Genomic DNA, 12117 nt, shown 5'->3' on the forward strand with positions numbered 1-12117 from the left:
CATCTCTAATCTGAAAATCAGAAACCTAAAATGATCCAATGAGCATTTCTTTTGGGCATCATGTTGGCATTCAAAAAGTTTCAGATTTTGGATTTCCAATTTTCAAATTAGGAATGTTCAAACTGTAATGTGGCCCCAGACTACCTTTCTAGACATAGGTTCCGCAATGCATATAATACCTGTGCCCTTACACACCCTTATCTGTGTTCATGGTGTTCTCTCAGCCATCTCTGCCTCTCAGGAATCCTACTCAGGTCTTCAAGGCATAACTCAAAGCCTCCAGATTTGCCCTTTTCACCATTAATCACTTGTGTTCCCCTTAGCTCATTTCTTATCCTGCCATCTAGCATTAATTCACCCTAGTAATAGTTAATTAGTACTAGTTAATTGTTAATTGGTAATAGTTAATTTGTGTTCCTGTGTGATGATAATCAAATGATATCCCCTAGATGATAATGAATCTGAAGGCAAGGTGGTCTGGTCCCTCTCTTTTCCCTGTACCTTGAACAGTGCCTAGCACAGAGGAAGTGCTTTCATTTAGATGCCTATTGACTCCAATTTGGATTGACCTGTGGAAAATAAGTTTCTAGAGTCTGAGACCAAGTGATATAATAGTTTTATTTGAGACATAAAAGCACATGTGTTTCTGTTACATAGTGTGGGGTTTAGGGTCCTGGTTTCTAAGACAAGACTTTATTTCACCCTGTATCACAGCTTCCTGGGAAAAGAATTAGGGAGACACAGCCTGGCAAGAAAATCATTGTTGCTGGGGAGTTGAAAAGAAAGGGGAGAACTTATTCAAATTAGTGTAACAGAGCCCCCAGGACGAAGAGAGTAGTGCAGGGAAAAGGTCTAAATTCCTGGTGGTGGTGGGGACGCTGGCACATCCCACAGCAAGGACTCACCCCTCAATGGAGGCAGCTGGGTCTTGGGAGGGGAGCAGGGGGAGGCCGGGGGCTCCTCAGCTCCCTCCCTAGATTCCCAGTTCAGTCACCCCTTCCCCCTGAAGAATTCAAAGAGGAAGGGCAGGGTCTACGTCATGGACACTGCTACTTGTTCGATGAAGCTAGCCAGGTTTATGTCCCGTTCTGAAAGGCCAGCACACTCATGGGTGCTCAGCGTGATGTGAACCTGAAACGAAACCAGAAATTCTGCTTCCGCTGACTTAAGAACAGGAGGGAGTCACCAGCTGCTGGGCTCAGCCCCGCTAGGAGCTCCAGAATAGCAGCTGGCCACTACAGTCTCTCCTGGGGACTCCTTCCTGACATGTCTGTAACAACATCATCTACATCTCCCCTTTGCTGTCTTTCAAAAATAATCGTGACTCAGCTATAGAATAAAAACTTAACATCCAACTGTCAAGAGCAACCTAAAAGCTAAAGACAAAACCAAAAACCAATGTCAGCTCCTAAACACTATCCATTCACAGATGGCCTCTTCCACCCTTACTGTTTTTATAAACAGAGACTGCAGAGCTTTTGGCACATGCTAGATATTTAATGGCTGTTTCCATTCATTAAGCAAATAATTTGATAGGTTGGCTATGTGTGTGTATTCTCAGTTCATTACTTTTTCATTCTTCCATACCTCCAGCAAGATTAAAGCCATTTAGAACTATGAACACTGAATAAGTATGCCTGATTCCCACAGCCTTTCCTTTCTTGGGTTTTGCCTTCTTAATGTCTACTTTAACCACAACTATCTCATGCATCTTTTAATTTGCATTTCTTTATAGTAGACTGATTTTTTTTCCAGGGGTATTTTTGTTGATTCTAGGCATGTGCAATCTCAGTGAGATTGGAAATGAGATGAGTGGATGACCTATGGGTCAGAAAGCTGCATTGTTAAGTCCAAAAGCCTTCAGAATGTGTCAGAGTTTGCAGTACTTGGACGGGGGCAGAGCACAACAGAGGCACACAGCATCACTCACCTTATTGTACACGTTAAACCATTCAGGATGGTGGTCCAGTTTCTCAGCCTGCAGGGCCACTCTTGTCATGAACCCAAAGGCCTATTTAAATGGAGCGAGAGCCAGGTTAGTGTTTTAAGAGAAAGGACTTCTGGACATCACCAATTCAAGGCCTAGACGAAGGAGGATGAATTAACTTCCCCCCAGGAGACTCCTTTATCTTTAAATCATTTCCCCCTTGACATTCTGTCACTGGTTCTCAGGCTTGAGTTAGAGATTGTCCCTGCAGTAGGAAGAAAGTCTTGCTATTTAGGACACCAACAAGGTGGAAACACCACAACAGGCTTTTGGTCTGGCCAGTCTTGGCTGTCGGTTCAAATGTCTTCAGCTGTGCATGTTTTCTACTTGAACTATCTCCTCAGAGGACTGCTGCTACAAGTTCCAGGAAGGCAGAGCCCAAGACACATCCTCCTACTCTCCAGTCCCCAAAGATGATACTTTCTGAATTAGGCAGGAAAATAAATATCCCCCCCGGCACAGTTATCCAAATAACTGGATGAGTGTGGGGTCTCAGAATCTTGGCTAACGAGACGTGAAGGGACAGAACATGCTTTGTAAGGTGACCCCATCAGCCCCAGTCTCAGAAAACTCTGTCCTGCCCTGGTGCCATACCCTGTTGAAGTCTTTGAAATGAAACTGCTTGAAGATGGCATCGCGGCCTTCCAGCTCATTCCACCCCACGGCCCTCAGGTTTGGCAGCAGCTGGTCCCTCTCCTCAGCACTCAGCCTGTGTGCTTTGCCAGCCTAGAAGAGGGGAAAAAACAGAGGCCCAAGAGCATTTCTTTTTATAGGTCAAAACAGGGGCTCCAGCCTTTAGGGGAACTTAGCCAGCCTCCACTGGCTGCTTTGGACGTGGGTGACCAAGGGCAGCAGGTCTTTGAGCAATAAGCTGGAAGCCCTCAAGGGTGGCACTCTGCCCAGGAGGTGGGGTCCAGGCTTGTCCGCTGATAGGCTCTCAGGTCTTGGGTTTTACACTCCACACAGAGAAAGGAAATCCCAAAAGCAATGCAATTCATATGACGGGGACAGAGACACACTCTTCCCCTACCCTGCCCTCAAAGCCTTACAGACCTTCCCTCCATAAGATCTATTACATCAGTGAGGGCGTAAAAGCAAAATAAATCCCAGATGCAAATATATTACTCCACAACCTCTGAGGAAGAGTACCATGACTGTCCCCCCTTCCTTTTCCTATTACGTACTTTATCATATGCACCCCACGTCCCTACGGTAACTTTCATGTGTATTGAAGAGGAAACAGGCCTAGAGAGGGGAAACGACTTGTCTGCTGTTCTTTCCTGCCCTCCCCTAGCCAGGGATGGCGCAGTGTTGTCTGTGTGTCAGCATCCCTGGGGCTGGACAAAGGAGCTGCATTTAAAATAAGTGTCCAGCCCATTCTTAGCCACACTGTAGCTGACCGTGTTGGCACTACCTCTAGTAGTGGTCCTCAGTCATGCTCCCAGGCAGTGGTCCTCAGTCATGCTCCCAGGCAGCCTCTGGTCCTGAGCCGCCAGGGCTAGGTTCTCTGGTTTTCCATCTCTTTTCTGGCTGGTTGGGAAGCTCAGGCCACAGAACTCAGTCCCCAAAGTGGAAGGAACTTGGCCAAAGGCAGCTGGCAAACCTAGTGCCCTGTCCTATTTACCTAATGTGCAAAGTGCCCTCAACGCAGCCCAAATTGGCACAATTCAGGCCATGAGTGGAACCTCAGAGAATGCAAGGAAGCAAGGGTCAGTTTCATCCTAGGAGGATGCAGGTCTAGGAGCTTAACGGATCCCAGAACCCAGGCTTCTAGAGTAGCACCACCCCAGGGCAGAAATAGAGTGCTGAATTGAAAAGAAATACTTAGGGGTGGGGAGGGAATGTGAGGGAGGTTAATTTAGCTTTTATGAGGCAGCCTGCAGACTGAACACCATGTGTTGATTGGCAGGAGGTTTGAGCCCCGCTTTCACCATTTACCAGCCAGGTGGCTGTACCTCTCTTGGCAGAACCTCTACCTCCACAGATCATCATGAGGTGCCAATGGGACACTTTAGGAAACTCCACTGCTATAAAGCAAATGTCATCTGCATTACAAAAAAATACCTCCTAAGGCAAGTAGGCTTGTGATGGGCCTGGTAGCATTTGTGGTAGCTGAAGCATCGCAGTGCTTTCCTAAGTCCGTCTTTTTTCCCTCCTGTTTCCCTCCTGAAAACGTGAGCTCTCTCTGGACTGAGGGAGCTTGGCCCCTCTCCTCTCCTCGGCTCTAGATGGCTACAGAGATTGAATGGCAGCAGCGATTTGCATCATCTGCCCAGTAGGGAGGTCTCTACTCCAGAGCTGGCCCTCTCCTCGTGGCTGACTGCCTGGTCCGTGTATCCAGACAATCAGAAGTCAGCCAAAGCATCAGAGCCCACTGTTTACTTCCTTGGCTCTTAAAGGGGTGGGTGAGTCCAGGTGAGCTCTTAGGAGGCTTCCCTTTCTCGGTAGAGCCTTCTGGAACCCCCCAAGTCGCACAGCCTGGGGCTGAACTGACAAACCTTCCAGGTGCCGGCTCTGGAGAAGGGGACGGTGCCCTGTTTGCTTAGTAAATCCCCGCCAGGTCTTGCCTCCTCTGGCGAGGTGTGGGGAGTGGTCGCCGATTTCCCAAGCCTGCATTTCTGGGGGCCTCAGCGCCCCTCACAAACAGCCCCACTCATCGTCCGTCCCCCAAGTCCCTCTCCCTTCAAAAGGCCCTCCCAGTCTTGCCTGCTCCGAAGGCCTGTGGGCCAGAAATGGTCTGAAGAAGCTCCCGAGCTTACAGCAAAGCAAGGGGCCCGCCCCCGCCCCGGGGGTGGGTGGCGGAAGCTCGCCCGGGAGGAGGGCTGCTCCTGCGCCACCAAGCCCCCGCGGCCGGGCATGGGCCTCAAACCGGCGCGGGGGCTGGCTCTGGAGCCCGGGACAGCACACGGGCTCACAGCGTGAGTCCCAGGCGGACAGACCCTGTATCCACAGTGCGAGCGGGAAGGGGCGCGGACAGGCACGCACAGGAGCGCGCAAACTCAGGCTGCCTGTCGCTCCACCCCAGTATAAAGCCGAATCGGGCCACTAAGGGGACGAGATTTGCGGACTCTCCCACCACGGTCCTCCCCGGCCCTGTAAGGTCGTAGGCCCCGCCCCCAGCAGGGTCCGGGAACAAGCACTGGCCTGGGTCAGGGCAGGCCTGGCCTCCCAACTGGCTGGGACCGGGACCCGCCGTGCCCCTCTCAGGGCCACAGCTTCCCCTCCCCGCCGCTGGCGACAGGGACCCGGGCAGAGACCCCACTCTCGGACCCCGGCGGCTCCGCAGGGGGCTCGAAAAGACCCTCCCCCGCCCTGTCCCGCTCCCACCTCTCCCGCTGCTGCCCCGGCCCCGCTGCCCCGATCGCGGCGGCGCACCCCTGGACTCACCATGGCGCGGGCGGCAGCAGGTGGCCGGCGGAGAGGGCAGGCGGCGGCCGGGCGCGCAGGCGGCCGTCCCGGGGCGGGGCCGCGCTCGGACCGCCCTCCGGTAATGATTAACGTCCCCAGCCAGGGTCGCGCTCGGCCTGCTTCCTTCCAGTACTTTCCTCGCTGCTCAGAGCCAATCCTCCGAGCTTGTTTCAGGGAGCTAGGGTGAAGCATGAGGGCTCCAAATGCCCGCTTCAGGGTTGGAATCCCACCCCGCCGCTTACAGCTGGGTGGCCCTGGGCGCCAGAATACCTATTTATTTCTTTATAAAAATCTTTTACTTAGATAGAATTGACATGCAATAAGTTGCACATATTCAACGTGTACAATTTGATAAATTTTAATGTTTCCCTCGCGAGACCATCACTGAGATCAAGAATAGCATATCAAGTTTCCTTGATGACTAATGATATTGAATATCTTTTCATGTACTTATTTGCTAAGGATAAGTCTTTTTTAGTGAATAGCATGTTTGAATTTCCTGCCCATTAAAAAAGAAATTGGGTTGTTTGTTTTCTTATCGAGTTTTGAGGGTGTTTTTTTCTGGATATAAGGACATGATCAGGCAGTGCTTTTCAAATATTTTCTTTGAATTATCTTACGCTGCCTTTCAAAGAGCAAACGTTCTTAATTTTGATGAAATCCAATTTATCAAATGCTTCTTTGATGGATTTCTATTTTGATGTTGTACGCATAGAAATCTTGGCCTAATCCGAGATCACAAAAGTTTTCTCCTATGTTTTAGAGCTTTGGGTTTTACATTTAGTCTGTGATCCACGTTTAGTAAATATTTTTGTATGCTTCAAGTTATAGATCCAGATTCACTTTTGCACGTGGAGATTCAGTTATTCCTTTCTCCACTGAATTGTCTTCGCACCTTTGTAAAACATCAATTGACTATATATGTGTGGGTTTATTTCTGAGCCCTTTCTTCTGTTCCATTGATCTGTTTGTCCATCATGACAGGACGTGACCTTGTCTTGATTATTATAGCTTTATAATAAGTCTTAGAGTCAGGTTAGAAAAGTCCTCTCACACTTTACATTTTTTCTATTAACTTTTATTCTTGTACTCCATTTTTATTCCCCCTCGCCCGCCGCCACCGCCCATAGCAGCCTCTCTAATGTGTTAATGTGTATTTTTGTTTGCACATGTTCTTGCAAAATTTGTGGTGTTGTTTCGTCTATATGTATTTTTAAATTTATGTAAATGGTATTATGTAAATATATTACATTTCTCAGTCTGTTTCTTACAAAACAGAGTATTTAGTGGAAAATTAAGATCTACCCATGTTGCTATATGTATATTCAATCTGTAGCTTTTAACTGCGGCCTAGTATTTTGTAATGAGAGTCTGCCGTGGTTTCTTGTTCTATCAGTGATGGATACTTAGGTTCCCTCCAACTTTCTGCTGCTACCACCACCTCCCAAACCCGTGAGTATGTGGGCACACACACACATACACACAGAGTTAAACAACAATGCTGCTGCAGTGAACATCTCTAATAGCTCCCAGGGCTGTGGGCAGTTTCTTAAGTATATTCATACCCTATGAATCCAGCAATTCCCCCCATGGGTGTGTATCTCAAAATAGTTCCAGATGATGTCCAGAATGGGGACACCAGTCCTCATTCTCGCCCGCACAGTGTGAGGGGGTACTATTTCCATATGCACCTTACACATACATACTCACACTTCCTGTTAGCCAGCTTTTTATTTTTTGTCAGGCTAATAGCTATCAAATGAAGAGTTTATTGTGATGCAGGATTTTTCTTGACCCCTTTGCTGGGGTTGCAGCAGGGAGTGCCCTATGTATTCAGCTTGCAGGCCACATCTGGTTTGCGTTCCAGCCCACAGCTCACGTGGCCACCGCAACTGCACGCTCAGCCCCTGGCATGAGGGAGCATCTGAGAGAGTGATGCAGGGTTTGGCCAGCTGCATCAAGTCATGACACGGGAGCAGGCTCCGTGTGGCGCCCATGGCCGGACCAAGTGTGTCACCCCAAGAAGACTGTGGCAGCACCCAGGCAGGGGTGCCTGAAGCCCCAGAGAGGAGTGTTACAGAGCTAATTAGCTCTTTTTGCTCCACCATCTGCAGCCTGATGGACAGCAGCATGTTAGCAGCTCTGTCAGCCCCTTTCTCCACTCTGGCCTGTGGCTCCAGGACCAGCTTGGCCCTGCTGCTGCTTCTGTTCTGTGGGGCAGCTGCCTCCACCAGTGAGGGCAGACGGCCAGTGTTACAGCGTTTGTGGGTGCCGTTTGGTGGGTCCTGAGCTCTTGTCCTGCATCCAAGAAGAAAGAGGTCATGCTGACAATTGAAGGGTGATGAGGATGGAGAATTTTATTGAGTGATGAAACAGCTCTCAGTGGAGAGGGAACGAGAAGGTCGCCTTGTCTCCCTCAGTGTGGCTGAGTCTAGGGGGTTTTATAGGCACAGGATCGGGGCGGGGCAGGCTGTAGGTAGTATTAGAAAAGGCAACATTTGATTGGTTAAAAAGTGTTATTCAGAAAGAACCAATCAGGAAAGAGTGGGCAAACAGGAACAGAAGTTCTCACCCTGGGTTGAGGGGTTTCATCCCAAACCAGCAGTCCAGGCTGTTTTTGGCTTGAATGTGGGGTTCACTGGGGACCCGCCCTATCTGCTTAGGTATTTGTTTACTTCCTGCTACTCTCAATTGTTTCACCCTACATTGTTTTCTGATGACTAATGAGTTTGAGAACCTCTTCATATGCTTGTTACCATTTGGGGGTTACTATTTGTGAATTGCTTTTTAATATCCTTTGCCAATTTTTGAGAATTTACAGTGCTCCTTTTTATAGTTGGTTTGTGGGTGTTTATATAAAATCTACACATTAATTGCTTGTCAGTTTTGATATTGCAAATATCTCCTCCCATTCTGCCATCTGTATACTAACTTATTCCATGAGATCCATGATGTCTGTGGGCAGAAATCTTATATTTTGGTGTAATAAGATTTATCTTTTTTCCCTCTGCCTTATAATTTTGTGCATTTGAAAATTTCTTTGATAAGTCCTCTCCCCACCCTGCTACAAAAATATACTCCCTTTTCTTTTGTTAACTTTATATTTAGATAGATTTAAGACCTAAATGTGAAAGTTCCCTTTTGGTATGTAGTGTTAGGCAGGATATTAGTCTCCAAAGATAGCACCCAATGAACCATAACTCCCAATATTCACACCCTGCATAGTTCTCACCCATGTTGAATCTGGGATGGCCCAGTGTGACCAATCAATGGTCAGAAATGTCACCATGCAACTTTGTTTTGATACAGTGTCTTGCTCTGTCGCCCAGGCTGGAGTGCAGTGGTATAATCATAGCTCATTGCAGCCTTGACCTCCTGGGCTCAAACGATCCTTCTGCCTCAGCTCCCTCAAGTAGCCACCATGCCTGGATAATTCAATTTTTTAAATTTTTTATAGAGGCAGGATCTTTCTGTGTTGCCAGTCTGGTCTGAAACTCTTGGGCTCAAATGTTGGGCCTTGGCCTCCCAAATGTTGGGATGCCAGGTGTGAGCCACCACACCCAGCTATAACTTCTAAGACTAGGCCAAAGAAACCCTGGGATCTGTTAACCATTCTCCAGCCACGTGAGTGAGAATCTTGGATGCCCAGACCCGCCAAACCTTCAGATGACTTCAGCCCCAGGAGACATCTGACTTCAATCCCACGTGAGGCTGCAAGTGAGACCAGTCAACCCATGGAACCATGAGAAATTATAATTTTTGTTATAAGCCACTCAGCATGGTGATTTGTTCTGCAGCAATAGGAGCAAATGGCAGGAACAAAAATTGGTGCCTGGAAGTAGAATGTTGCCATAAAAGCAACCTAACACATGTAGCATTAGGTTGAGAATGGGTGGTGACAGTGGAAGGAAAGATTTAAGGACAGCAAGAAGGCAGGAGGCAGAAAGCCTTGCTCTCATACTTAACAATGAGAAAAGACTGCAGGCACTACAAAGTCATCACTTTTCTTGAGCTCACCAGGGAGCTGAGCTCACAGGGCAATCAAGTATCCTGAATTCCAAGAGGGCAGGTCCCTCCAAGGAGAGGCAGGATGTGCAGTCTGGCTCACTTGGGCAGCACTTGGAGGAAGGGGCAGCCTTCATTAAAGTGGGTAAGAAGAAAGAAATCAGTTCAGTTTTAACAAATTGTTGGGAGCCAAGTGTGGGCTGGCATGTCGGTCTGAGATAGCAAGGGGCCCAGACAAGGTGAGAGTTTGTACACACTGACCGCCTCTTCTGTGTGCATGCTCGCAGGGTGCTCCTCCGGTGAGGGAGTGGGGAAGGATGAGGGAAGGAGAGGGACCCACTCAGTGGTGTGGGGGCTGAAAGGGCTGTTTTTGCTGTGGGAAAAGTGCCCAACCCCCTGTCCTAAGCCCCCTGTTCAGTGGTGCAAAAGTCTTAAGCCACAAGCTGAGGCCAACAAACCGTGTCACTCCCAGGGCACAGCCCCATGGTGGCTTCATTTCTGGTAGGAGAACCCCCCTACCCTTGGGGGAGGTTCAGGAAACTGTACTGGGACCAAGATCCTATGTTAATATCATTCAAGATCCTATGTTAATATCATTCCCACTCCCTCTGGGGCAGAGTGGGAAGTTCTCCCACGAAAGACCTGCCCCGGATATAAGGCAGGGTCCACTGCACTGAGGCGGATGGGTGGGAAGGCTGAGAAAGATCCACTGTCCCGGGCATCTGAGAGCCTACACTTACCTCCCCACCACGAACCTGGTGGTGGGCAGCAAACCTGGTAGTCGCCACCGGGAGAAGGGCAAGAGTATGGAAAATATGAAGAAAGAGACCTCCTTCCTGTTGGGCCACTGGGGACGTGGCAATTACTACCACAGAGAGATTACTGTTCACCTCCAGAACAACTGGATAAAAGGCCACCTGACCCTACCATGTGCTGATGAGGAGGTGGCATTGCTGCAAGTCTCATATTTTGCTGGTGGACATGAAAAATGCTTCAGCCACTTTTTTTTTTAGTACAGTTAAATTTTCCATATATTTTGTGGTTATTTGACTAGTGTCTGCTGTGTTAGCTTCCTAGGGCTGCCATAACAAATGATCACAAACTTGGTGGCTTATTCTCTCACCATCCTGGAGGCCAGAAGTCCGAATGGAGGCGTCAGCAGGGCCATGCTTCTCCCGAGGACTCTAGGGAAAAGCCCTTCCTCATCTCTTCCAGCTCCCGGTGGCTCCTGGAGTTCCTTGGCTTGTGACAGCATCACTCCTATCTTTGCCTCCGTCTTCACATGGCCTCCTTCCCTGTGTCTCTACATCCTTTTTTTTCCATGTCCAGAGCCCAGGAGCACATTCTTCACTGAAATCACTCTCTGCTGCAGCTTTTAGAATCCGGTCACTCTTGAAAACACCAAAGGCCACTGGAGCCTGCAGCTGCCCATCATGTCAAGATCCGCTGATATCACGGTAGCACTCAGCAGTGGCAGCCCATTGCTTCAGCTGCTGGAAAAACAAGACCATCTGCTGAGTCAGAGGTCCCACCCGAAGCCAAGTCAGCCACTTCTGAAAACCATTTGGCAATTTCAATTTCTTATGAAGTGGAAGAGACACTTACCTATGTATCAGCAACCCCACTCCAACAGAAATGAAGACACATCCACACAAAAGCCTATGTGCTAATGCTCATGTTTGTGGCAGCTATGCTTGAAAACAATTCAAATGTCCATCAACAGGTGAATGAATACACAATGTCGTATGTCCATAAACTGGAATACTAATCAGCAATATAAAGAAATGAACTACTGACACCTTTAACCACGTGGGTGGATATCAAAAGCATTATGCAGGGAGTAACAGCACAGAAGGCTATGTGGTGTATTATTCTTTTTCTTTTTTGTGGGGGGCAGGAGGGGGAATGGAGTTTCTCTCTTGTTGCCCAGACTGGAGTACAATGGCGCGATCTCAGCTCACTGCAACCTCCTCGTCCTGGGTTCAAGTGATTCTCCTGCCTCAGTTTCTTGAGTAGCTGGGATTACAGGCATGCGCCACCATGCCTGGCTAATTTTTGTATTTTTAGTAGAGATGGGATTTTGCCAAGTTGGCCAGACAGGTCTCAAACTCCTGACCTCAGGTGATCCACCCACCTCAGCCTCCCAAAGTGCTGAGATTACAGGCATGAGCCACTGTGCATGGCCTATATTATTCTTTTTATATGACACTCTGAAAGCCACAAAACTAGGTATAGGGAGAGAAGAGATTAGTGATTGCAAGGGGCGAGAAGGGATGGGAGGGAAGGAGTTGACTGTAGAGGGGCACAAAGGAAATTAATCAAAACAGTCTATGTATCTTGATTGTGGCATGATCACATGACTAGATGCCTCTGTCAAAAAGATGAATATGTAAATTATATCTCAACAAACCTGACTTTAAAAAGAAAGCTAATCTACCATGCTAAGTCTGCAGATAATTATTACCACTGGGGAGTTAGTGCTGGAAAGAGACTATGTATGGGTTTCTGGTAGTACCCTGTATCTTCATCTGGCAAAGTTGGTCTTTGGGTGTGTACGTCTGTCAGTTTACAAAAATTCTTCAAGCTGAATCCCTATGAATAATGTGCTGTTATATATGTAATATTTCAATAAAAAGTTTTTTAAAAGGCAGTGAGAAAATATTATTGGAAAAAAAGATTCAAGAACAAGTAGGAACAATGTCTCTTCAGTAACTTGG

The 12117-nt window shown here is 48.1% G+C and overlaps 1 protein-coding gene across 1 annotated transcript; it reads right to left on the reverse strand.

Moving 5' to 3' along the window:
• Positions 1-599: 599 nt before the first annotated feature.
• Positions 600-5626, reverse strand: PCBD1 (pterin-4 alpha-carbinolamine dehydratase 1). The gene is made up of 4 exons (XM_003903816.4): positions 5375-5626; positions 2582-2713; positions 1931-2011; positions 600-1131 (listed from the first exon to the last, which is right to left on the reverse strand). The coding sequence occupies exons 1-4, from the start codon at positions 5585-5587 to the stop codon at positions 1033-1035; spliced, it is 525 nt and encodes a 174-aa protein (XP_003903865.2). The 5' UTR covers positions 5588-5626; the 3' UTR covers positions 600-1032.
• Positions 5627-12117: the final 6491 nt, after the last annotated feature.

This window comes from Papio anubis, chromosome 11 (assembly GCF_008728515.1).
Source record: "Papio anubis isolate 15944 chromosome 11, Panubis1.0, whole genome shotgun sequence".
NCBI lineage: Eukaryota > Metazoa > Chordata > Mammalia > Primates > Cercopithecidae > Papio > Papio anubis.

Excerpts from the sequence above, each read along its gene's own strand:
- PCBD1 (XM_003903816.4), bottom strand. The coding sequence starts at position 5,587 with ATGCTTCACCCTAGCTCCCTGAAACAAGCTCGGAGGATTGGCTCTGAG. Across the intron at positions 2,012-2,581 it reads ATTTCAAAGACTTCAACAGG|GCCTTTGGGTTCATGACAAG; the intron begins GTATGGCACCAG and ends CCATTTAAATAG. Across the intron at positions 1,132-1,930 it reads GGTTTAACGTGTACAATAAG|GTTCACATCACGCTGAGCAC; the intron begins GTGAGTGATGCT and ends GTTTCGTTTCAG.